The sequence below is a fragment of the Diabrotica undecimpunctata genome, chromosome 1 (genome assembly GCF_040954645.1).
Source record: "Diabrotica undecimpunctata isolate CICGRU chromosome 1, icDiaUnde3, whole genome shotgun sequence".
NCBI classification, from domain to species: Eukaryota; Metazoa; Arthropoda; class Insecta; order Coleoptera; family Chrysomelidae; genus Diabrotica; species Diabrotica undecimpunctata.
The window spans coordinates 61,099,567-61,124,429 of NC_092803.1; the positions used below are offsets into that span (position 1 = coordinate 61,099,567).

At 31.7% G+C, this 24,863-nt stretch overlaps 3 protein-coding genes across 6 annotated transcripts in view; 2 read left to right on the plus strand and 1 right to left on the minus strand.

Annotated features, from left to right (window-relative positions):
- Nucleotides 1–749: 749 nt before the first annotated feature.
- Nucleotides 750–2,795, plus strand: LOC140450037 (uncharacterized). The gene is made up of 2 exons (XM_072543464.1): nucleotides 750–940; nucleotides 999–2,795. The coding sequence occupies exon 2, from the start codon at nucleotides 1,291–1,293 to the stop codon at nucleotides 2,143–2,145; it is 855 nt and encodes a 284-aa protein (XP_072399565.1). The 5' UTR covers nucleotides 750–940; nucleotides 999–1,290; the 3' UTR covers nucleotides 2,146–2,795.
- Nucleotides 2,796–2,907: 112 nt separating this feature from the next.
- LOC140450013 (uncharacterized) lies at nucleotides 2,908–7,398 on the minus strand. 2 transcript variants are annotated; one of them, XM_072543447.1, is made up of 5 exons: nucleotides 7,208–7,398; nucleotides 6,877–6,998; nucleotides 6,596–6,797; nucleotides 5,952–6,534; nucleotides 2,908–5,716 (listed from the first exon to the last, which is right to left on the minus strand). In XM_072543447.1, the coding sequence occupies exons 3-5, from the start codon at nucleotides 6,782–6,784 to the stop codon at nucleotides 5,235–5,237; spliced, it is 1,254 nt and encodes a 417-aa protein (XP_072399548.1). In that variant the 5' UTR covers nucleotides 6,785–6,797; nucleotides 6,877–6,998; nucleotides 7,208–7,398; the 3' UTR covers nucleotides 2,908–5,234. The 2 variants fall into 2 exon arrangements, with proteins under 2 accessions (XP_072399548.1, XP_072399541.1); XM_072543440.1 differs by having other exon boundaries at nucleotides 6,596–6,998.
- Nucleotides 7,399–7,779: 381 nt separating this feature from the next.
- Nucleotides 7,780–24,863, plus strand: part of LOC140450059 (uncharacterized) — a 77,022-nt gene continuing 59,938 nt past the window's right edge. For 2 of the 3 annotated variants that reach the window (XM_072543493.1, XM_072543497.1), the window contains exon 1: nucleotides 7,780–8,228. In XM_072543493.1, the coding sequence (XP_072399594.1) occupies nucleotides 7,991–8,228 (238 nt within the window). In that variant the 5' untranslated portion in view covers nucleotides 7,780–7,990. Of the gene's footprint in view, nucleotides 8,229–17,852; nucleotides 19,534–19,625; nucleotides 20,016–24,863 lie in introns of all 3 variants that reach the window. The other variant, XR_011951940.1, reaches the window with a different exon arrangement.

The following is a 24,863-nucleotide window of genomic DNA, read 5'->3' on the forward strand; positions in this document are numbered from 1 at the left end:
CGCTCCATGCTCCATCGCCTCCATCCATCAATGGACTACCTAAGTCCTGACGTCACAATGGGTGGGGATTTTGAAAACCTTTCCAAACAAATCTCGTTTGCATGTGTTTCTCCCGTAAGACTTTGGAAACGTTGATTTTTTTGATATTTAAAAAAATAAATAAGGATTTTCGCTCCCAAATATCTATTCTGTGCGATTGGTTTTATAGGTTGTTCGTGAATTTGTGAGGTAAGAGTATCAAAGTATTAAGATATTTACTGTCAAAGTTCATATTTTGAGGTTATATTCTGTGGGATTAAAACTTTAATTATTTTTTCTTTATTTCAAGGTATTTTGTTGTTGTTTTTATCCGATTATTTCAAAATTAATCAATAAATCTTTGAATTTGTTTACAAAGTTAAAAAAATTTAAATTTATTTTTTATTTTTTTTAGGTGGATTTTATCCCAAAAGTACTTTAGATATTCGTTTTTATAAGGATAGGACTGTTATTTTATTATATCTATCCCATTATTAGTAAAATGGTTATGTGCTTCGTTCCAAACTGTAAACATTGCAGTGAGCAAAAAAGATGAAAATTTTTTGTATTCCCTTCGAAAATTTCAGAGAAGCAGAAGTGGATCAATCTCATTAGGTAAAAGTACTTATTAGTTTGTTTTAGTATTGCTTATATTTTAGATATTCTGTGATTGTCTTTTCAGATTTATACTAAGTCTCTGTCATGATTTTTAAAGATAATTTAAAATGTAATTGTGCTATTTGTATGTTAGGCTAAAATTAATAACTTTATTTTGGTCTGTTTTCAGGAGGCAAGATAGAGAACCATCTAAGTACTCGTTAGTTTGTAGTTGTCATTTTGTGGATCAAGATAGGAAAAATGGACCTACAATTTTTGAGCATAATATAAAGAGAAAATTTGTGTTCTCTACTCCAGAAAAACAGTAAGCTTAAATCTGATTTAAATGAATATCTTAATATAATAGGAATATTTTTTTTTAGCAAAAGACAGGCTCAGCAAATAAATTCCTCATTAGATGAAGGGGCAACTTCATCTTCAGTTGATATTGTAGATGAAGCAGCTGGACCATTAACAAATAGTCCTGAACCAGGTCCATCCACATCAATTCACACAGAAAAAGTGGCTGTATCTCTACCAGAAAGAAGTAATGCATCTGTAGGGGCGGAAAATTACTTTCTTAAAGAAGAAGTAAATCAATTAAGTGAAAAATTAAAAAATCTTTCATGTCGGTTTAGTTTTGAACAAATTAAAAATAATGATGCTCATATTTTAATGTACACAGGAATACCAACCAGTGCTCTGTACTTAACATTATTTGAAACTATGGAAGGTTTTGAGCTAAATTATTACGCAAACTGGCAAGTAAAAATTTTACCCAAAATTGACCAAATGCTAATGACACTGATGAAATTAAGGTTAAATTTACCACATGAAGATTTGGCAATTAGGTTTAATTGCAGTACAGCGACTGTCACTAATATTGTGATGACATGGATATATGCCTTGCATGAAATTTTATTTAAACAACTAATGGAAAAGATTCCCTCAAGAAAAAAAAATCAAGCATGCCTTCCAACTGCATTTTCATCATTTAGAAATTGTAGAATCATCTTAGATTGTACAGAAGTGTACTCAGTTACTCCCACTAGCATGGAAAAACAAAAATTAACATATAGTTCTTATAAGCATCATAACACCTGGAAGGTTCTTGTAGGAGTAGCAACAAATGGTGTCATCACATATGTCAGCAGTGCCTATCCTGGATCCACTTCTGATAAACAAATTGTTAAAAACTGTGGCATTCTAGACCAAATGACCTATGGTGATGTTATTCTAGCAGATAAAGGTTTCTTAATTAAAGATTTATTGCCTGAGGGGGTACACTTAAATATTCCTCCTTTTCTAAGTACCCCTCAGTTTACAGAGGAACAGGTGTATGAAACAGAAACCATAGCAAAAGCTAGGATACATGTTGAGAGGGCGATCCGAAGAATAAAGTGTTACAATATATTGCAGCAAATTCCAAATTTTTACATGTCTCAAATAACCGTGATATTTCAGTTATGTGCTGCTTTAACGAATTTTCAATACCCTCTTATTAAAGAAGTTGAGGAATATTACTCATAAAGTACTTTATTGGTGTTAGTTAGAGGGTGTAACATTTATTCTTGTGAAAATAAAAAGTGAATGTAGATGGTGAAAGATAAATTTGGATCTGTGACATCAATTAAATTTTGTACTTGGGCCTTTTGAAGTGTAAACTTTTAAAGAAATATTTATGTGTTGATGTATTAACTCCAAGTAACATTATGTTTATAGAGTATAAAAAATACAATAATAATGTTTATACAATTCTAACAAATAAAAATTATTAAACTGTGTCTTTTAAAAATTGCTTTATATTTAACAACAAATGTTTTTTTAACTTGGTTTTGAATCTTCAATGTTTCTTATAGCTTTAACTCTTGAAGGTATAAATATATCTTTACAAATCAACTGTTAAACAAATTTATGACATGCTAGCTTTGTTGTAATACAAAAATTATTTGATGATCAATTCCTAATATGTTTTATTAAATTTTACCATTTGATCTCTTTTAACATGAAATATATTGTCACTTATTCCAAATTGTCTTCAAACCACAGATATAATTTTAAAATCTACCTACTGCTATGCTACTGCAGTTGCTTCTTGTGTAGAGAAGATAATTACATTGTTTACAACAATAATGAATTATTTAAATTTTTGGTATATTAAATATATTTTTTTAAATTCATCCTGAGTTTTTTTTCACAGTGCAAACCCTTGTATTGTATATACTTAATGAAACACTATTTACTCTTTGAAAAGTTTATTAATGTTATAAAATTTATATATAAAAATAAATTGATTTTCTCACAATTTATCAATAAAAATTAATATAAGCAACAAAAGAAATAATGTTACAGCAGTAATGTCCACACAACTATACATTTATTGTTAAATAAAAAAAAATTGAAATACAATGGAACAGCCAGTTGATTCTGTTGATCAAAATTTACATTTAGTAATATAGAAAAAATAACCAACTTTTGCTATTAAAATTTATCGTAATAATAAATAGAAAATGCAACAATACAATAGTTTGATTAATGGTGGGTAATTTGGAAAGGTTTGATAAGCTTGGTTTGCCTAAAAGGGACATGGAGGATAACAATTGTGAACTGAAACTATGTGAGTGTAATAAATAAGGACAGCATAGTTAGACCCCTGTGCATGCATCTGACCTGAAGAGTTGTGATGTTAAGAGAAGTTTCAATGTTAGAGTAATTGATTTCGTCAGCTGTATGGTGACCCTTAAATGAAATAAATCTTAGGAATTTATGTTGAACCCCCTCAATAGCCTGAATATAAACATTATGGTATATTAGGTTTGCTATTATTTTTATTACCAACAACAACATTGTTATTTTAAGCATTTACATTTAGAGATACAGAAAACTCATTAAAGAGAGTGGGTATTGAGTTCTAAGATATTCTTTGTGAACTTTCTGTTTCTGAATAATTTTAACTTTGAGATCTGGAGAAAACCAAACCGGAAATTTCTTTGTTGGATACTTTTTAACAGGGACATAAAGATCGATTGTTAAGCATATAAGATGGTAAAAAATATTGAACATATCATCAAGAGACAAATTATCGCAATTAAATTGAGAAAGAAAACTTATAACTTCTAGGATGTTCATCACATGGAAATCTCTATAAAAACATACAGTACATGATTCACACTGAAATTCAAAAGAGATAGGTGAATGATGAATATTCAACGAAAGTAAGATTATTTCTGCTGTAAATCTCTATTAGCAAAAGCTGCTGTCACTTTGTTGAATTAAATGGCCAAATATATGGTCTAGGAAGACAAATTCATTAACTTCCTGTACTCTAATCAGTATCAATAGAGTGTTATTATATAATAGAAATATGCTTTATTGTCACTGAAAATTGTACAACTTTATGAACAAAGCTTACAAAAAGCCAAAAAATAACAATTAACATTTACTAAAATTACATAAATTGTCAATATCACAAAATATAAGATAATAGAATATACAATCCATTACTAAATTGCATAATAAAACCTTATGAACTAGTTTATGAATAAGTTTAAGTTGCAGCAACACATACCCAAATAGATATATAAAAATACATTAGTTGCTTGTACCTAAACATACTGTAATTTCTTAGTTATTCGTTAAGAAACTCTTCCACTGAATAATATGGTCTTTCAGATAGATAGGCTTTTGTCAATTTACGGAACTTAAGGAAAGAAGTTGGAGTTTGAGAGAGAGAGAGAGACGGTTGTATATTTTTGGAGAATATAATATAGATTTCTTAACTAGCTCAGTGAACAAGATACGTAAATACACATCAAAGCTTGAATTTCTGGTGGAGTAGTCATGATTAGGTCTTGCTGGAAAAACATGTAGGTGTTTACGAATTAAGCAAACAGTTTACAGAATATACAAACAGGGAAGAGTTTAAATCTCGTGATTTTTGAAGTAGTTTCTGCAATGTATTGTTCTTCTGAAGCCAAACAGATGTTATTACTCTTTTTTGTAATTTAAAAACAACATTAGATTGGGTAGCTGTACTAGAACCCTAAAAAGAAAGGCCATATCGAAGAACCAAAACAGATCTTTTTGCATGAGGCCGAGGCTAATTTCCTACTTAACAAATCAATATAAATTTAAGGTTGCTGTCTATAAAAATACCAAGAAATTTTACAGAATTAACGATACTGCTCTGGCTGTTATTAAGAAGCAACAGTTGAAGAGCTCTTTTATTTATAGGATAAGGCTATTGTCTTATCCATGTTAACAGAGAGTAAATTAGTCTGCCAGGTTTTTATTTTAAGTAGATCAGAAGTTATAATTGCATGAAGAGTTGCAATATTAGAGTTCCTCCTGGTAATACTGGTATCATCAGCAAAAAGAAAAATGTTTCCATCGATTTTTAAGTTAGTGATGTCATTTATAAAGATAAGGAAAAGTAGACAACCCAGTACTGAACCTTGTGGTACTCCTCCACATACAATGCTTTTGTGACTAGAGTCAGTATCATTTGCTCTAACTAGTTACAAACATAACATAACAAGTAGTATATATATATATATATATATATATATATATATATATATATATTGTGTAAAACATAATGTACAGTTAAAAATAACCAGTCATTCATTCAACAATTTTGGCAAATATTGAGCCAAATAAAAATTTTCTAACAGATCAATGTTTGGGGCCCAGGTCAAATCTTTTTCTATTATAACTGTAATTATCTCCTTCAACGTCCATATACATAAATAACAATTTTGTCGTCCTAAAATATGCAGGCAGCCCTGAATTTGGTGGTAGTAGTTATGTTCAGTATTAATTAATACTTCATCCTGATCATTATATGATATTATATATTTATCTGAATTTTTCAACTTTTCAGATAATTTTTCATTCCGAAATGTATATGGACACTTAACTTCTACAATGCCATCATCACCAATTAAACCATCTGGACTAGCTCCTAATAAGCCTGACTTTGTCAGCCAAATACCTGTAGGCTGCACATCCAAATTCAGTGTATTTCTGAGATACTCTATACCACTCTTTTCGTGTGTTCTTCCCCACTGAATTGATTTGATGCCATCCAAATTATAAGCCCCTAAAAATGATAAAAAAATATTTTACTTTAGCTAGATATGAAAGCAAACAAAATGTGTTTATTATAAATAATAGTGTACATTCTTAAAACATATCAACAGTTCAGTTAATCTCCATTACCATTTTTAGACATATGCAAACAATTAATTGAAATAGAATCTGATGGAAAACCTTCAGAATTTAAGCATTGTATTTGATTGCAAATAATAAAATAATAGAAATGTAACAGTACATACCAATAAGTGTTTTAAATAAACTTTCTGGATACTTATTTCTCTTGCAACAAGAAATAATGGAGCCAAAGTTGCTAGAAGTAATTCTATATTTTCTGGCAAGAAACCATTTTTCATTGAGTACCTGGCCTGTTGTCTCATGTACTATTTTCTTTATCGTTGCATCATTTATTCGACAACATTTTAGAAAATGAGAATTTTTATCTGTTGAAATTTTCATTTCCTCTGAATAAATGATATCTTCAATTAATGAAATATCAATACTTTCGGCCTCTTGCTTTTCTTCCTGTAAAAGCCAAGTGAATCCCACAGTATTACCAAAACTACTTAATTTGATCTTTAATTGTTCTAATTCACTGGATGACATTTTTCTATTAAGGGCTTTATATGGCCTGGGAGGATATAGTGCTTCTGCAGTTTTAGTTTCTGTCTTACTTTGGACAGGAATGTTCCACGTACATGTTTTATCAGTAATTGATATATTGTAATGTCCAAAGAGAGCTATAGTGGCTATATGATGGCATTTAATACCCCTAGGACAGGAACAATTTGCAGCAGTAATTTGCCATGATTTATTCAACATAATCTGCAATGGTAAAATTAAGTACTTAGATTCCCACATCTAAACTTAAAAATCGTTAACTTACCTCAACATTATAAGTTTTGTCTTTCATACTTGCAAATACTTCTCCCTTAATGATTAATAAATCAGGGTCAAACAACATTTTTTTCACATGATTTGATTCAAGGGCATTTTCACCCTTTTGTATAATTTTGTTGTCATTACTGAAGAATTCAGTAATACTGGATATCTTCAACACATGTTTACTAGCCATTATATGCTCAAATCTAAAAAATAAACTTGAAAAACTATTGCAATTTTCAACATTCATTACAACATTCAAAAAACATTTTTTTAAGTACTCACTATAGCAATTTAATAGAAAGATTTCCACAGAATATTATATTAAAACTAAAAGTCCTTATTCACTACTTAAACTAGGAGAAAACGAATATCTTTAGTCTTTTATGGGATGGAATCACTGACACCTAAAAAGAATAAAACATTAATTTAAATATTTTTCAACTTCATAAATAAATTCAATGATTTATTGATTTACAATATAAAATAACCCTGATAAAATGACAACAAAATACCTTGAAATAAAGAAAAAAATAATTAAAGTTTTAATCCCACACAATATAACCTCAAAATATGAACTTTGACAGTAAATATCTTAATACTTTGATACACTTACCTCACAAATTCACGAACAACCTATAAAACCAATCGTACAAAATAGATATTTGGGAGCGAAAATCCTTATTTATTTTTTTAAATATAAAAAAAACTAACGTTTCCAAAGTCTTATGGGAGAAACACATGCAAACGAGATTTGTTTGGAAAGGTCTTCTAAGCCCCGCCCATTGTGACGTCAGACTTAGGTAGTCCATTTTGGTTGGCCAGCGTGATCCGGCTAGATTCTGTGGCTAGATTCATGATACTATGAATAACAAGATAGGATCTTCCCGTAGCACAAAATCGGTCGTGTTCGCGCATGCCGTCATTGGAGACCAGAATTTGAATTCTTGTTAAAGTTAAATGGGATTTTTATGCATTCTGTGATGAAATTATTCGATTAGCAAAATAATAATATTAAAAAAAGGTTTAATAATTACAATAATCGTACACAAAAGGATATTTCCAAACTATTTATTAAAGATTATTTATTGACACATACAAAAAACTGACATTACGAACGTGCAGGTCTCCAATTACGTCACGACTTATGCGCAATATCTTATCTTCTTAATCATAGTATCATGGCTAGATTGTTTACAGCACTTACAGACAGATTGTTTTTTATTATAGTTTTGTTTTATTTTTTTATTTTATGTGGTTTTATAGTTTAAACACAGCATAAGGAACAACTTTAAGTTTATTGTTTATTACTTATTACCAACAAAATTGTGATTTTTTGAGGTTATTCTATAGTATTTTTTACAATACAATATAAACATAACATATTACACATAAAGTCATGTTTAATCAAACTGAAGTAAAGCAAGAAGTTGATGAGACGACTTGCAATGAAGTAAAACAAGAAGTTGGTGATATGGCTTGCAAAAGAGAAATAGATAATGAAGTAGATGAAGTTCTACAGGATACCTTTAAAATTGAAATTAAGGAGGAACCTACCAGGGAAAGTACAAATGATACATTTGATTATTTAGACGTAAAGAAATGTCCTATAAAAGCTGAAATAAAACAAGATGATGGTAAGTAAATAAAGAGTATTTACTTATCTCCTTATAGTAGAGTTTAAACAGGATCCTATTGTGCTATCCCGTGGGAACTTTGTTGCTAAAATGTAAAACCCATTTTTTTTGGTTTCTAATATCTTGTAAGACAACATCACTTGGTCGTCCAAAAATCGTAGTGGGAGGGGAGCGGTGGGGAGCCTTACAAAAAAATGCAATTTTTTTTTCATCGTTTTTCGGATGTACAATATCCGAAAATTCATTTGTCAAATTTGCATACCCATCAGGACATTAGAAATATGGAGCGCCTTCATACAAAATCACTTGCCCTGAAAACCCATATTTTTAAAATCGTTTACCTCGCTCTACCTTGAAAAATATTGGGTTTAGCAAAAAATTTTGCTTTTTATAAACGTTATAGGCAAAAAATCAGAGAATATGCTGGGTTTTTAAGAATTTTGATTGGATAATTAGTTTAAGAAAAAATTAAATAAATCAAACGGCATGTCACGACGGGCAGTGCTGAATGCAGAGATGCGAGGAACGGCGAGATTCCTATGCCGTAGTCAACCGCAAATCGACTCTACTGATGGCGATGTCGTTATGGTCGTTTTTTCATTGTGATGCTGATTTTAAGGAGGATGAATACTCTAGCGTAAATAGTGACTTCTTTGGCTCGTTTTGTTGTCAGATTATTAACAGTTTTAAAATACTGTATTTGTTAAGTGATAGTAGTATTTATATTATCATAATAGGTATTGTTGTATATCTTTAAGGTTGTATACTTATTATTATCATTATTAATATTATCCAGATTTAGCCATACGGCTCGCACTCCCTCAAAGGGGAAAATTCACTCATCTCAGATACTTAAGATATCAAAAGGATTGAGCTCTGGTGGGACTCTTTCCGTGTTATCGAGCCCTAGGTGACTTGGTATGTGGGGTATCCCGTATCCCCAAAAATGTCCTTACAGATTATTGTTATTATTATAAAGCTTACTAAGGACGTAGTAAAGTGGTTAAATTCCAAAAGCTTGGGATATACATATCTAAAATGGCAAATTCTAATAGAATATCTACCATTTCCAAGTACGCATTCCGGTATTTGCCTGTGGCAGTTTGAGCTGCAATGAATTCTGGAAACTCTGTCAAAAGTTCACGAGTTAAAGTTGAGATTTTATCGGAGAGTTGCATAACATCTTCTTTTCTCCTGAAGTTATCGATGATTTCCGATGTATCAAGGATAAATTAAGTTAATATAATGTACAGAAGGACTGCCACACACTAAAAGCCACTTCTTATATAGAGCTTCGTATGTCAACTTATAGGCTCGTATAGCTTTATTGTATTTTTTGCCAGATAAAATACCATCAATTGTGGACTGAACATAGAGACCACTGTTGACCACTTATGTTATTATTAAGATTCTGACCCTTTTCTATGATGCTCAGTTTATTTTCCTCAGATTGTACTTTTCTTTTTGATTTGTCAAAATAAATTTTGTGAAGGGAATGAAAATCATTTGGTATTACCAGCTTCTGATTATACGGCAAAAATTTAAATTGTCCAGGTATATTTTCATTAAATGGTCCTCTCTGGAAGACAGCAATTTGGGTTCCGTGAAAAGTAGTTAACAAATTTGTATACCTGGGAACGCTCGTCAATTCTGAAAATGACTCTACCGCAGAGATAAACCACAGAATTTGCACGGCTAATAGATGCTATTTTGGGCTTAATCTCCTTTTTAAATCTACAGTTATATCAAGAAATACAAAAATAAAACTCTACAAAACAATAATATGCCCAGTCCTAACATATGGTTCAGAAACCTGGACTTTAACAAAAAGCAATGAAAACATGTTAGGATGTTTCGAAAGAAAAATACTAAGGCGCATCTATGGAGCGGTAAATGAAAATGGTGTCTGGAGAAGATGATACAACTTCGAACTCTATAGAATATACCAGGAACCAGATATCGTAAAACACATAAAGATAGGACGTCTGAGGTGAGTAGGCCATGTAATGAGGATGGAGCAAACCGACCCAGCTAGAAAAACGCTCCTTGATAGACCTATTGGTCAAAGAAGAAGAGGAAGACCCAGAACAAGATTCCTAGATAACATCGATGAAGACATGAGAAATATTGAAATATGTGCGTGGAAATGATGAAAAGTAGGTGTTTTGTCCAAAGTCTCTTCCAAAATGTCAATGTTGTCAGCAGTAAATTGAACGAATCGATTGGGTACCAATTGTCTCGGTATGGTCACATGATTATTCTCCAAGTAAAGTTGAATTTCTTCTTGGGCGATGCTGTTACGCACTCTAAGAGTATCGATGTATGAAATTGAATGACCGCGAACGTGTATTGCTTCAATGAGTTTTTTTGACCTTGTTTCCTGGTGAACTAAAAGTCCTAGCCCAATATGCTTTGGAGTTTTTATTTTTCCATTCGAACAGGCAAAAATAATGTCTTGGAAAATGCTTACAGTTTCAATTTTCTTTTCATTATCGCTTTCATTGCGGACAATAAGATTAACAAGAGAATACAAGCTTTCAGGAATAGACTTTTTGTAGTCTCTAACATTCATTTTTTTTTAAATCAGACTCAGTTGCCATCTTGTTTATCTCGCTTCGGATAGTTTGGCATATTTTGACTAGAATGTGTTGCTCCGATGCCCCGAAACTAAAAGTGCCAGATTCGTCGTGGTTGTGCACGATTGTCTTAATTGCCTGTTCTTTCGAGATATTCCTTAAAAATATTGTAGGCTCATTTTGTCTAGGAGACCTTACTGATTCAACACCATCCCCAAAATGGTTTTTCATTTTTTTAATTATTTGTTTATCACTCATGTCCTCAATGCCACTAATTTCACGATACCTTTTGCCAATTGATTTTGTGCTGTATCCTTTACCTTTTTCAAAACCCTTCTCCATTTCCTCCAAAAGTTTTCCAAATGCTTCATTGTCTGTTTTGTTAACATTACTATTTCCAACAAATTTTTTATTTAAATTGCATAATTCAGTCGAAACACAAGCGGCATGATATTTTATTTCCGAGGCAATTAAGTCGTTTTCTCAACTTCTCGCCAAGAACACAGGGTTGCTTTGTGATATCGCTCTTATTTTTTCTTGCATATTATTAGTCATAACTTGGCATAGATTTTGATTCGGTGAGCGCTTTTGACAACAGATGCACTTTTGTAAATTAAAGGACCGTTCAAGGGCCGTTTTTGAAAAATATCGTCTTTACGAAAATCAAACGGTAGTGTAGTATTTTTTGACTTGTACGAGGCAATGTTCTTTGAGCTCGTATAAGATTTATAACAGTTTTTGTGCCATTTTAAAAATCTTGATTTTTTAGATCATCAAACTTTGAGAATATATGCCGCATGTATTTATTCTCATGACAATTTTTCATACGTTCGCTCGTGCATTCAATAAAAGTTTTTTTGATCTTTCTTTAGAGTTAACCAGCCTTCCTCCTTCCAAAAAATAAGACACACATTTTGAATAAAAACGTCTTGTTCGGCATCAGATTTATGGAAAGAAACATGCCTTAATCTGATTTTTGACTCAAGTTCGCTGTCAGAGCTGCTGTTGTTCGTTAAATCCATTTCTAGATGGATACAAAAAAAATACTAACTGTAATAATAAGTAAGTACTAAATATTGTTAACTTGCCAATAAGTTTAATTAATCACTGTTAATAATATAATTAACACATAAGAACTCGCGCTAAAAACAAAGCTTATGAAACAGAATGCACATATGCAAAACGATACACTTGTTGCTCTAGAATAATATATACAATATATGTATATATTATATACAACTATCACAATGTGACATCAACCATATTCTTTTTAAGTGCGATAAACATAGGTATGAAACAGATCAACTGTATTCAAAACTATCAGAACTTAAAATTCAGACTCCCATAAACATCACCCATTTACTCTCCTTAGATAGTAGAGAAGTATACGAACTAATATGTAACTTTTTATTTAAAGTTGGTTACATTATTTAAAAACTAATATCTTACATTACAATTCTGTGGCTAAAGGACTAGTTTCCAAGCCAACTCACCAAACACACACACACACACACACATATTATATACAACCATATAACACAACAGCGTCTCGAGGTAAAAACGACTGTAACAACATCACCATCAGTAGAGTCGATTTGCGGTTAACTATGGCATAGGAATCTCGCCTTCCCTCACATCTCTGCGTTCGCCACTGTCCGTCGTGACATGACATTCGATTTATTTAATTTTTTTTTTAAACTAATTATCCAATCAAAATTTAAAAAAAAACCCACATGTTCTCTGATATTTGGTCTATAACGTTTATAGGAAGCCATTTTTTGCTAAACCCAATATTTTTCGAAGTAGAGCGAGGTAAACGATTTTAAAAATATAGGTTTTCAGGGCAAGTGATTTTGTATGAAGGCGCTCCGTATACAATAATGGTTTAACGTATTTTTATAAATAAAATTGTAAGGCTCCCCACCACTCCCCTCCCACTACGATTTTTGGACGACCAAGTGATTTTGCATTACAAAAATATTAGAAACCAAAAAAAATGGGTTTTACATTTTAGCAACAAAGTGCCCACGAAAATCTATTCTAGAAGCCTTTTGCCAGTCTATTTACTCTACTATTAGAAATATAACAAACAATAATTGGGTAATTATTTACATTAGTAAGGCTCTTTGGATTAGTCTGAAATTTGAACAGTGGATTGTGCTTTACTTTTTATTCACTTTATAATCTATACATTTTTTCTCGCTGAGCTATAGTTTATGTGTATAGACACCATTAAGGCTTTTGTCAATGATGTGTGTGTGGGCATGGAGGTATACTCCATTCGCTTAGCTGGGGCATATTTTGACAGATTCATTGTCGGAAACCTACAACACAACAATTCCTACTTCTCAGTATTAATAGCTCAAATATCCTACTATTGCAGACTTCTTTCTTAAAAAAAGAAGAATTATTCTAAATAGTGGAAGTGTATACTAAACCCATCAAATTTTGGGTAGTATATATTTAAAAAATATATTTTAGTTGTTATAATTTAACACAACCATTTATTATATGGTGCAGATAAATAAATGATTGTCGGTAATTTGCAAAGTTCTATTTTATTTACTATTTAGTTTGTGTACTATTAATATTGGTTATGAGTACGTGTGCTTGGTTGTATAGTAATTTCCAGCCACTTTTAATCTGTCAAAAAATAACTAACTTCGCAAAAAAATAATTACTAAATTCACTAGACAGTTCGGACTGGGAATAGCGGACTGAGTATAAGAAACCACTGGATGGTTTGCTAAGCAGTGAGTTTGGCAAATTTTTAGTAAGGGGAGTGTAGTGCTTTCTCTTTCTACAGGAACCTTCAGGTCTAGGGTTACAGTAAAGTACCACAATTGTAGCAAGTGACTCATGTTTTAATGACTTTTTACAGGCCAATAAAATTAGATGTTTACCTTTTAGAAAAAAATATTTTTGTTCCTACAAAAGCAGAAAATTTAATTATTCTTTAATAAACAAATTAGTGGATTATTGCAGATTCTGTTTAATCTCTTAAAAATTGACAAAAATCTTCTTCTGACTGTTCAAAGAATATACATTCAGATTGAAGATATCTCATTTTATATGAAATATGTGAATTGTGAGTAATTTAGTTTAATTCAATTTGGTGACTAATAATTTATATGATAGACAGTAGTAATAGTGGATTGTATATTATTAAAATTAAACTTCACAATTTAACACCCAAAGAAAAAACTATGATCGAAAATGTATTTGAAGGACTTCCAGTCAGAGAACAAAATATAAATATAAGCAATGCAGTTACATTATGTAGTATTTTGTATTTTGACAAAAGTTTCTGAGGCTAGTGTGTGCAGACTGATTAAAACATGTGATGAAACCAATGATAATAATACTTTGAAGGTTGAGACAAGAGGACGGAAACAAATAAAATTGGATGATACAACCAAACAGGCCATTCGTTATGCCATACATGAATTTTATTTCAAAAAGGAATTACCAACTATACAAAAAAACTGCTTCTTCTCTTTAATCTAATGAAGATATTCCAAAAATGTCAAGACATGTTTTGTTACATACTTTACATGAAATGAACTTTAGGTATTTAATGAGAAACAGTAATAGTACCCTTATTGAAAAAGAATATGGTGAAATGAAGAACATACTGTGATAAAAATTTGATAGGATTTAAATGTGAATCCATCGTAAACAAACAAGAAGCTTTCCTAGACGGTTTGTTGACAGGTGTAAAAGCCCCGTCTGGAAAGGGAAAACATCTTTCACTAGGAAACTAAGTTCCTGTAGCTGGCTGTATACCATGTATCACAAAAAATTTTATTTCACATCTTTAGTAAAAGGTATAAATAAAATACCCAAACGGGCTATATCACAAATACAGAACGTTTTCGGAATGTAAATTCCATCATCAGTGTAACCTGAAAGTAATTAACCACTTTAATTAAAAAGAACATAAGATTTAAAATGTTGACTAAGGTTATGCAAAATGTGGTTAATACTTAGAAAGTATACATGCTATGAGCCACTAAAACATATGGGTGAAAACCATTTAAATGTTATTAATTTTTAAATATGTTACATTATATGTTATTAAACATTAGGATGTTTAAGTTACCATTGGAATTGGTAACATGGCAACATATGGCTCTACATCGGTTACATTCCAATTTAACTTCCGAAAACGTTCTGTATTTGTGATATAGCCCGTTTGAGTATTTTATTTATACCTTTTACTAAAGATTTGAAATAAAATTTTTTGGAAAACATCTTATTATTAGCTATATTGGTAGCTACTCAGGAATTGCTGAAGGAGGTTTAAATGCATTTGTTTTTAAGAAGACTGGGGATTACCATGAGGAAATGGATGCAGATCATTATGAAAAATGGTTTTCAGATATTCTGTTAAAAATCAAACCAGGATCTGTTATTGTTATGAATAACGCTCCATATCACTACCAGTGTGTAGAACACGGTGTCAGATAACATCTTATAAAAGAAGTATTGCATCTGACAATATTCTGCGATTTTCCAGAGTATGAAGCTTAAGTTGCATTAGGATATCTTAAAAGCAAGTGTGCAAAGGCCTATTCAATTTGTATGCTATAAACTGTAGACATTTATGCTGAACATTTTCAGTAGCAATAACAGGGATTTGGTAGAATGGAGACCATATATTAAAATCATACTGTAAAGTTCAGCTAACCAATGCATTGTATACTATCTTTGTCGAATTAATAGATAGATCCATTGAATTATGCAAAACAAACCAAGCATTTGAAGAGCTTTACTAGTAATTCAATTATATTGGTTATTAAAAGATACCTGTGAAGCAAAGAAATCTCACAAGTCCTTCATCACATTTATGTACTTTCTTTAGTGATGTATTGCAAAACTGGTAATCAAAGACTATTGGAGCTCTAGATCTAGAAAATGCAATACTGTAACATTTACCTATATTCTAACCCATTTCATTAGCCATTGACCAATTTTGAAGAGCAGCTATATCCTTATTCAAATTAATACAGTCATTAACAATTTTTACTCTTGCATATAACTTATGATCATCTGTAAATAATAAAAATTTGGAAAAACTGAAAATCCAAACAAATGCTGTTTATAAACAGATTGAAAATCAAGGGTCCAAGGTGAGATCCCTAAGGAACAGCAGAATGAGCTGAAATGGGATTAGGTAAGGTAAATGACCAGTCATTGCCACTATAAGAAAGATAAAGCTAAAAACCATATAAAGACAAAAAACCAATAATTGCCACAAAATTTTTTAAAATACCATTTATTGTCATCCAGTCATTGTCATAAATAAATAACGACATTTTACTGAAAAATCTTGTTTATTAATAAAAATATACCAAAACAATTAATAAAATAATAATACCTTCTCATGTGAAATACATGTTGATACAGAAAATAAGAAAAAATAAATTGAAATATATGTATAGTGTTTTCAACGGGTTTTAGGCCTCAAATATATCCACTGATAAAGTAAATTCATAACGGATCCGTTCAGCAGTGGATAAAATAATAGATGTTGGCAGTATGCCCAAAATACGATTATCATTAACAAAAGAGATTTCTTTTTTATCACAAATAAAAATATTCTTTTCAGCACTAATAGATTTTATAGACATTGTTTGTACATCATTATTGTCCATGCGGCCTTGAATAATACAAACATATCTGTATGTTATGGATTTTTTTTTACCTCCTATGAATTCCATAAGTTCTAAAAGCACGAACCAATAACTTGTATCCAACTAAAAGCGTGATTTATCTGCTCACAGAACTTGTTCTAAATCCGCTTCTTCCCATTACACCTGATCCCTGAGAAAAGTTAACTGTGGTCTACGATTATCTCTGCTTAATACTGGTTCCCGAGCAGCAATGCGAGGATGCAAATTTACACTTGTGTTTTGAAGCACAGATTGCTACTGATGGTTTATTACAAATCGTTGTCTCATCGGACGGAAAGCCTCAACAAACGACTTATGATATTGTGAGCAGGGATCGTGGTAAGGTTTATACCATGACCAGCTCTTTTGGTATTCTCACCAGTTATCCTGTTTCGCTCAACCACATTGCGATGCTGGTGTATGGAATACACTGAATATTTTACTATTCACTTATGATATTCACTATAACACTTTTTAACGGGTAACTGTTTTAGACATCAGACTCAGTAAAACTCTAAAAAGACATTTAGAACAAATAACAAAATAAAATTATATTCGAGATAATAGTAAGCAAACGCCAATCCTACGGCGACCCACTGTTTAATACCTGTCAAAAATAAAATACAATTAATGTCATAAAATTGAAACAACAATTACGATGTGTTAATGCACACGCAGCGAAGAAAGGAAGGACGTCAAGAGGTGTCAGAGGAATAGAGATGGAACGGGTCGATCGACATTCGGTCCGGCCAGGAGCGGAAAGTGACTAGACACGGGAAGGAATAGGTCTCTCTCAGATCAATACTCCAAGACCGGGTACGGAACTGCCACTAAATCAGCACTCTAGCAGAAGGGCCTAGGGCCAGTGGAGTTGTTATCAGATTAACACTCTGATGGAACTCTAAGTCTCCCGGCCGGCGGCTGCTGTTTTATACGGTCGTCGGCCTTCCATCTACGAAGAGGAACTTGTGGTTGGAGTGCGTGTGTACAGAGTTCTGACGGGACCGAGGCGATGCATATCGTTACAACTTTAAGCAAAAGAATTCCGAAAGGGGTAAAAATTAAACCTTAAACTGACTTTAAATCGATTTAACATTACAGGAACTGAAAAAAATTACTAATAAAGTTAAAAATTCAACAGCAAAATACTGTACAGTTTATGTAAATTGTCAATATTTTTCTAAAAATAGTAATTAGTGCGTTAATTTATTGGAGCAGTATATAAAACACGAATACCTAATTTTTTATTATTACAATGTGTACGACTTACACAAACATATTTCTTCAACCCAGCCTAGATTTGACTTCTCCAATTATACATTATTTCTCATTTGGTTGCATTTTATTGATTTAACAGAGGATTATAATTTTAGGTTTCTCTTCCAAAGATATGAAAACTGATACCAGAAGCCTATTAACAAATTATGATAGAAGTGACAGTAATTTGAACCAATATATAACTTCCACTACCAATGTGAATACTGGAGGACAACGTTTTATATGTATTATTTGTAAGAAACAATTCTCAAACAATTATTGTTTAGAACTACATAAGAGGATACACACTGATGAAAAATCTTTTGCATGTGAAATTTGCACCAATCAATTTTCAACGACAACAATTTTAAAATCGCATATGAGAGTGCATACTGGTGAAAAACAATTTAAATGTGAAATTTGCAGCAAACAATTTTCAACAAAGAATTATTTAAAAAAACATATGACACTGCATACTGGTGAAAAACGATTTGAATGTGAAATTTGCACCAAACAATTTTCAACGAAAGTACTTTTAAAATCTCATATGAGAGTGCATTCTGGCGAAAAATCATTTGAATGTGAAATTTGCACCAAAAAGTTTTTAACGAAACAATTTTTAAAATCGCATATGAGGGTGCATACTGGTGAAAAACCATTTGAATGTGAAATTTGCACCAAAAAATTGTCAACGAAACATATTTTAAAATTGCATATGAGGGTACATACTGGTGAAAAACCATTTGAATGTGAAATTTGTACCAAAAAATTTTCAACAAAGATTAATTTAATAACACATATGAGGGTGCATACTGGTGAAAAATCATTTAAATGTAGATTTTGCATTAAACAATTTTCAACAAAGGATTATTTAACAAAACATATTAGATTGCATACTGGTGAAAAACCATTTGAATGTGAAATTTGCACCAAACCATTTTTAGATAAGTATCATCTAAAAAGACATATGACAGTGCATGCTGATGAAGAACCAGTCAGATGTGAAATTTGCACTAAGCAATTTTCAAGCAAACGAGTTTTAAAATCGCATATGAGAATACATACTGGTGAAAAACCATTTGAATGTGGAATATGCACCAAACAATTTTCAGAAAAGTATCATTTAAAAAGACATATGACAGTGCATACTGATGAAAAACAATTTGAATGTGAAATTTGTACCAAACAATTTTCAATGAAACAAAGTTTAAAGTGGCATATGAGAGTGCATACTGGTGAAAAACCATTTGAGTGTGAAATTTGTACCAAAAAATTTTCAACAAAGGATTATTTAACAATACATATAAAATTGCATTCTGATGAAAAACCATTTGAATGTGGGATTTGCTCCAAAAAATTTTCTATAAAGGATTATTTAAAAAGACATATGACAGTGCATGCTGATGAAAAACCATTTAGATGTAAAGTTTGCGCTAAACAATTTTCAACTAAACCGCTTTTAAAATCGCATATGAGAGTGCATACTGATGAAAAATCATTTGAATGTGGAATTTGCACCAAACAATTTTCAACAAAAAATAATTTAAGATCGCATATGAGAGTGGTGCATGCTGGTGAAAAACGTTTCATGTGCAAAATATACTCCAGAAAATTTTCAGACAATTCTGGTTTAAAAGCACATACGCAAACTCACACTGCTGTGTAGTTATAAAAGCACTTAAATTATGTAGCGTAATACCATCTGTCTGATTAATCGCAGTACCGAACAGACACATAACATGAGTATCAGCTTTGAAGAGTGAATACGTCTGCAGCATCATCGCCAAAAATCTCCAGGTATATAGTTAAACTCTCTCGAAACTTTGTCATAGACCCCTCTAATTAAACTGCTTCAAGTGATGATAATAATATTATATACTGAATTTTAGGTTTCTACATACGTACATATACGAACCAGTTGCGACTGCTTAGGGCGCGGGCTGTTGACAGCACGATGAAATTTCATCATGCAGTCAAGCAGTCGCCAGGAACTGATTGCTCGACTCGAGCAGTCGACTGCTTTCGCACAATTACCTCCGCTCGCGCTCCTCATGCCGCGAAGCGCACACTTCCCGCCCGTATGGTTGGTTTGTTTATTGAGAACAATGGACGACAACATCGATTTTGCCGCGCTTATAAGTTCAATAAAATCGCAAGAACTTATATGATATTATAAACTTGATGACCACACCGACAAAATAAAGAAAAATAATGCATGGGCAGCTATTTCTGAAAAACTAATTGAAAAGAAAAACCGGTTTCGGATAAAAATAAAATCGGTGAGTTGTTAATGTGAATGTATTTTTTATTTTCAAAGACAAATAATAGCAAATAGATATACAGCTAGTTTATATCATATTCAATTGCAATCTAGTTTTTCTTCTTCACTCACAAAGTAATTTGCGAAATTCTTCTTCGATTTTTAATAACATAGGTCTACCTCGACGAGAATTCTGCGTTGATTTTATTATAGAGTTTAATGTACATCCACGAAAGTAAACACGTAATTACTATTGTCACACACGACTAAAAGCATTATAGAATAATTCTTTGTTTATGGTAGATACCTTTTGAAACTTATCGGCACCACTAAAACAGAAATGACTTTTTAATAAACTTAAGATACGGTTTTCTGCAATAATTTGTTGGCAACTATACATACATATATTTTTGCATACATCTTTCACTACTATACCACCAATTGTAATAGTTACAATTCTCAAACTATATTGCAAATCCATAAATGTTTGTCCAGTGGCTAAGTACCTGAAAATAAAAATAGCATTAGTAGTTTTTCATTAATATACGTCAATTTATTGGAAATTAGGTTAGAATTTCGTCAAATAAAAATGCGAATCTGTAAATTTCTCATGGATTTAAGAAATTTTATACCAGTATTTGTGTCAATTAGTGTTTCATTTTTAATATCATCATCCAGTTTTGAATGGCGATATAACCACGCCACTGATCGCCAATTTTTTGAATCAATTCAATGTTTTAATTCAAATATGTAATAAGGCAACCCTTCCGGTGTTTCTTAGGTATAAGCTGGATCGAAAATAATCATCTGGCATTCACTAATGGGCGTACGTGAGGAATGTGGAGGGTAGACCAAGGGGATATATGATTGTTATCTTTGTCTATTCGCTGAAAATATGCTTTTATATCTATGTTACATATCCTGTTAAAGTCTACTATACCGACCATAAACTTTTACCTACACCGTATATTTAACCTGTGTATTTCCACCTCTGCTTCTAATTACTTCCTAACATCTGTGGTTCATGCTTAAAATAAGATTTCGACGATGTTTTGGTCTAGGCCATTATAACTTTCATGGTGCATTAACGAATATTTTGACCCAATACAAGGGCCAAAAGGCACTACAGATACTGAAGAATATCCAATATGTAACGGTCATCAGTAATATTGCCATTATTCGGTATTCAATCCATGCGTGCTGTTAATGAAATCCGTTCCGACACCATAAGCAAGCCTCCACTAAATAAAATGGTGTTTGTTATGTTACATTGGGCATATACTTAATTCATTTGGTTTTCTAAAAGCACCAACCAATAACTTGTATCCAACTATAGAGCGTTTCACGTTAACAAAATAACATTGCGGAGATAGGACCATGTATTTATTATGGACGATAGAAGCGCAGCGATGCCAGGATGAACACAAGCACGATTCAGGGTTGTATTAATTATTTGTGTTTTCGTTTCCACAGACATGAATTAAAATTAATGTTTTTTAACCTAATTGATCAAAAATGCCCATTCGAAAAAAGAGATGAAAGTAGGGAAAATGATTTTAATTAAATAAATAGTATTTACAAAAGATAATTTTATTTTATAATATTTTAATTATAGTAACGACAGTTTATTTATTTTTCGGTGAGAATACCATATGCTATTCATCATGGAAATCAGTAGAAAATATTTCTTAACTAAATCATGCATTTTGCCGGCTATTGAAAGATAAGCAATTAAACGGACCGCTTTGCATATATCTAATTACTAATTGCAACTTAAATAATACGGTGTGCGTATGTCAGCGATTTTATGTCGTTCTCTGACTACATAATGATAATAAGACTTTGCGGTTATTTAGTAGTTATTGTGACTTTATAGTTAAATGTTAATTGAAAATGGAAATTCAAAAATTAAGCCAAGGGAATATCTTGGACATCCGTGCAAAACAAATTGTTTAAATGTATTTAATTATCATCTAAATTTAAGAAGTGGTGAAAGTGTTAAAAGTTTAACGATAAAGTAAGTGCTATGACGGTATTAAGTTTTAGTACTATTTCTAAAATACGCATAGAAATTGCGAAAGGAGGACTAAGGCCCATAGAAAACGTACCAAAAGTAGAGTGAACAGCAGAAAGTTCACTTACGATGCAGTAGTTCGTACGCAGCTACGTGCCATCGTGCATAGTTTTTTCTTTACAAATTTACCGCCGTGATTGAACAAAGTTTTTGCACTAGTTAAAAAAAACATAAGATTTAGCAAACATGCCACGCACAACAATGTGGAGAATACTCCATGAAATGAACTTTGTTTTTTGCAAACGAGGAGTAAAGTCAAGCATGATTGAACGTTCCGATATTCTAAAATGGAGACATCAGTATTTGCGTGAGATAAAAAAATTTCGTTCTCAAGGATACACCGTCGTTTATTTGGACGAAACTTGAGTGAATGTTGGACATGGTGTTTCCAAAGAATGGAAGGACCTCTCAGTGACTTCAACCAGGGATGCGTTTGTTAAGGGGTTGTCAACAAGCCTAAAACAGCCGACACAACGAGGCCCCCGATTTGTTATAGTGCATGCGGGTAGCGAATTGGGCTTTGTAGAAGGTGCTGCTTTTTGCTTTTTAACTAAAAAAACTCAGCGGACTATCATGATGAGATGGATGGTCCTATATTTGAACAATGGTTTAAGGAAAAGCTGCTTCCTAATCTTCCAGAGAAAACTGTTGTAGCGATGGACAACGCTTCGTACCATTCGAGGAGAGAAGAAGTGATTCCGGCACAAGCCTTCAATAAAGATCAAATTAAGACATGGTTGCTAGAGAAAGATACCTTTTTTGAAGAAGATTATTTAAAATCACAGCTCATGGAATTTGTAAACACATACAAAGAAAAATACATAAAAATACATATTGCCTCACACAGCACAGACTTTAAGACCGCCGCTATGAAACAATTAATAAGAAATGCAAACTATTGTAAACTTTCTATTAAGGAAGAGCAAAAATTTTGGGTTATTGACGGGTTGATGGACGATATTGATCCTGTGGTACTAAATGTGACGGATGACAGTGACAGTAATGAAAGTGATAGCGATGATAGAGAAGATGAGAATGATGGTAATATGCAGTGAGTAAATTATGTGATAGTGTGCAAATCGGCGGACACAAAGTGCCAAATCCGAAAAGTCTGTAAATAATAGTCCGTGAAAATTAGGTAATAGTGAGAAGAATTTCATATAATATAACTCTGACATTGAACTTGCAAGTAGAAGACCGAACTTTGGACTATATATATATATATATATATATATATATATATATATATATATATATATTAATACAGTGATGAGTGCCTTAAGAACCGGATAAATAACGCAAAAGATAGAAAACATAATACGTTGTGAAATAAAAAGAGATAAAAGTAGTAGAGGTGGGAAATTATCGATAGAAACCTCTAATTTATATTAAATTACATTAGGACTATCGATAGTTTCCCACCTTTAGACGTTAGCTTATGAGCTAGTTGACTTCAGTCATAATATTACAAGTATGACGTCAAACATTTACATTTTTTAAATTTCGCATAAAGTAAAAACTGATTGAAGGCAATAAAGCAAATGTAAGTAAACAGTTTAATTAGTAGTAATTTGATAATTAATTCTGTGTTGACGAATACAGAATAACAAGCTATGATAATTCTGTATTGAGAAGAGTGTATGCGACGTCTCAAATCATAGTTTATTATTGATCAATATTTTAATTTTGGATAAAAAAATACTCCTACTTAAACTGTTTTACTTTCATCTCTTTTTATTTCACAACGTATTATGTCTTCTATCTTTTGCGCTATTTTGCCGGTTCTTAAGGCAGTCATCCCTGTATATATATATATATATATATATATATATATATATATATATATATATATATATATATAGGTCAAAGGAGAAATAATAAAAGGAAATCACAGTTCCATTCCTATATTTGAAGACGTTTCGCTTATTTAATTTACAAGCTTCATCAGTTCAATCTAAAAGAATACAAAGGTGGTAGGTAAGAATATAAAAAAACATGGAAAATAACTTACGAATGGTGAGTGAAGAAAGTTAAGGTGTAAAACAAACACACCATTCTCTTAGTATCCGTGGTAACAATATTAAAGTTGTAATGTTAGCTTAAATGTTCATATGTAGTCGAATTCATGTATAACCATAAGAAAAAGATTACTTTATAGGTGAAAAAAAATGGATAAAAACTACTGCGAAGCACTAGAAAAACCCGTCACATTGTACGTAAAAAAACATATTAACAGTAAAGTGTAGAAATAAAAACAAAAGATTTTAAAAAAACACACTGGCACAGAACTGTTTTATAACAAAGTTAACGTTTACAAAACATCTTATACTTCACTTTAGGGCGCATCTCAAATTCAAAAGTTCCAGCCGGAAAACCAAGTCAAGTTACCGGTATTTTCGTTGAAGTAAATGTGTGTCCTTTCATAGTTGTGCGTCGGAGCAACTTATTGGAAGTATGAGATGAGTATGCGCAATACAACAAAAGCGCAAACCAGCAACGCAGAGGACGTTGAAGAAAATAAAATTATTTGATTGGAATGTCTACAAAATCAATTTGTAGTGAAGGAAGGTTGAAATCTGAAATTTATTATGGCGATTAAGTCATGGAATGAGGAATAAGAATATGGATTATGAAATAGATAAAGCTGTATGTAAAATTAGGGATGAGTCAGTATAAATGTAAACGGTTGGATATAAGGAAGTACTAATGGGGGATAAAAAGAAGGTTGATAGGAAACTAAGATGTGATGGTGGTCTAAGGGAAACGGAGGTGATACGGTCAGGAAGCAAAAGA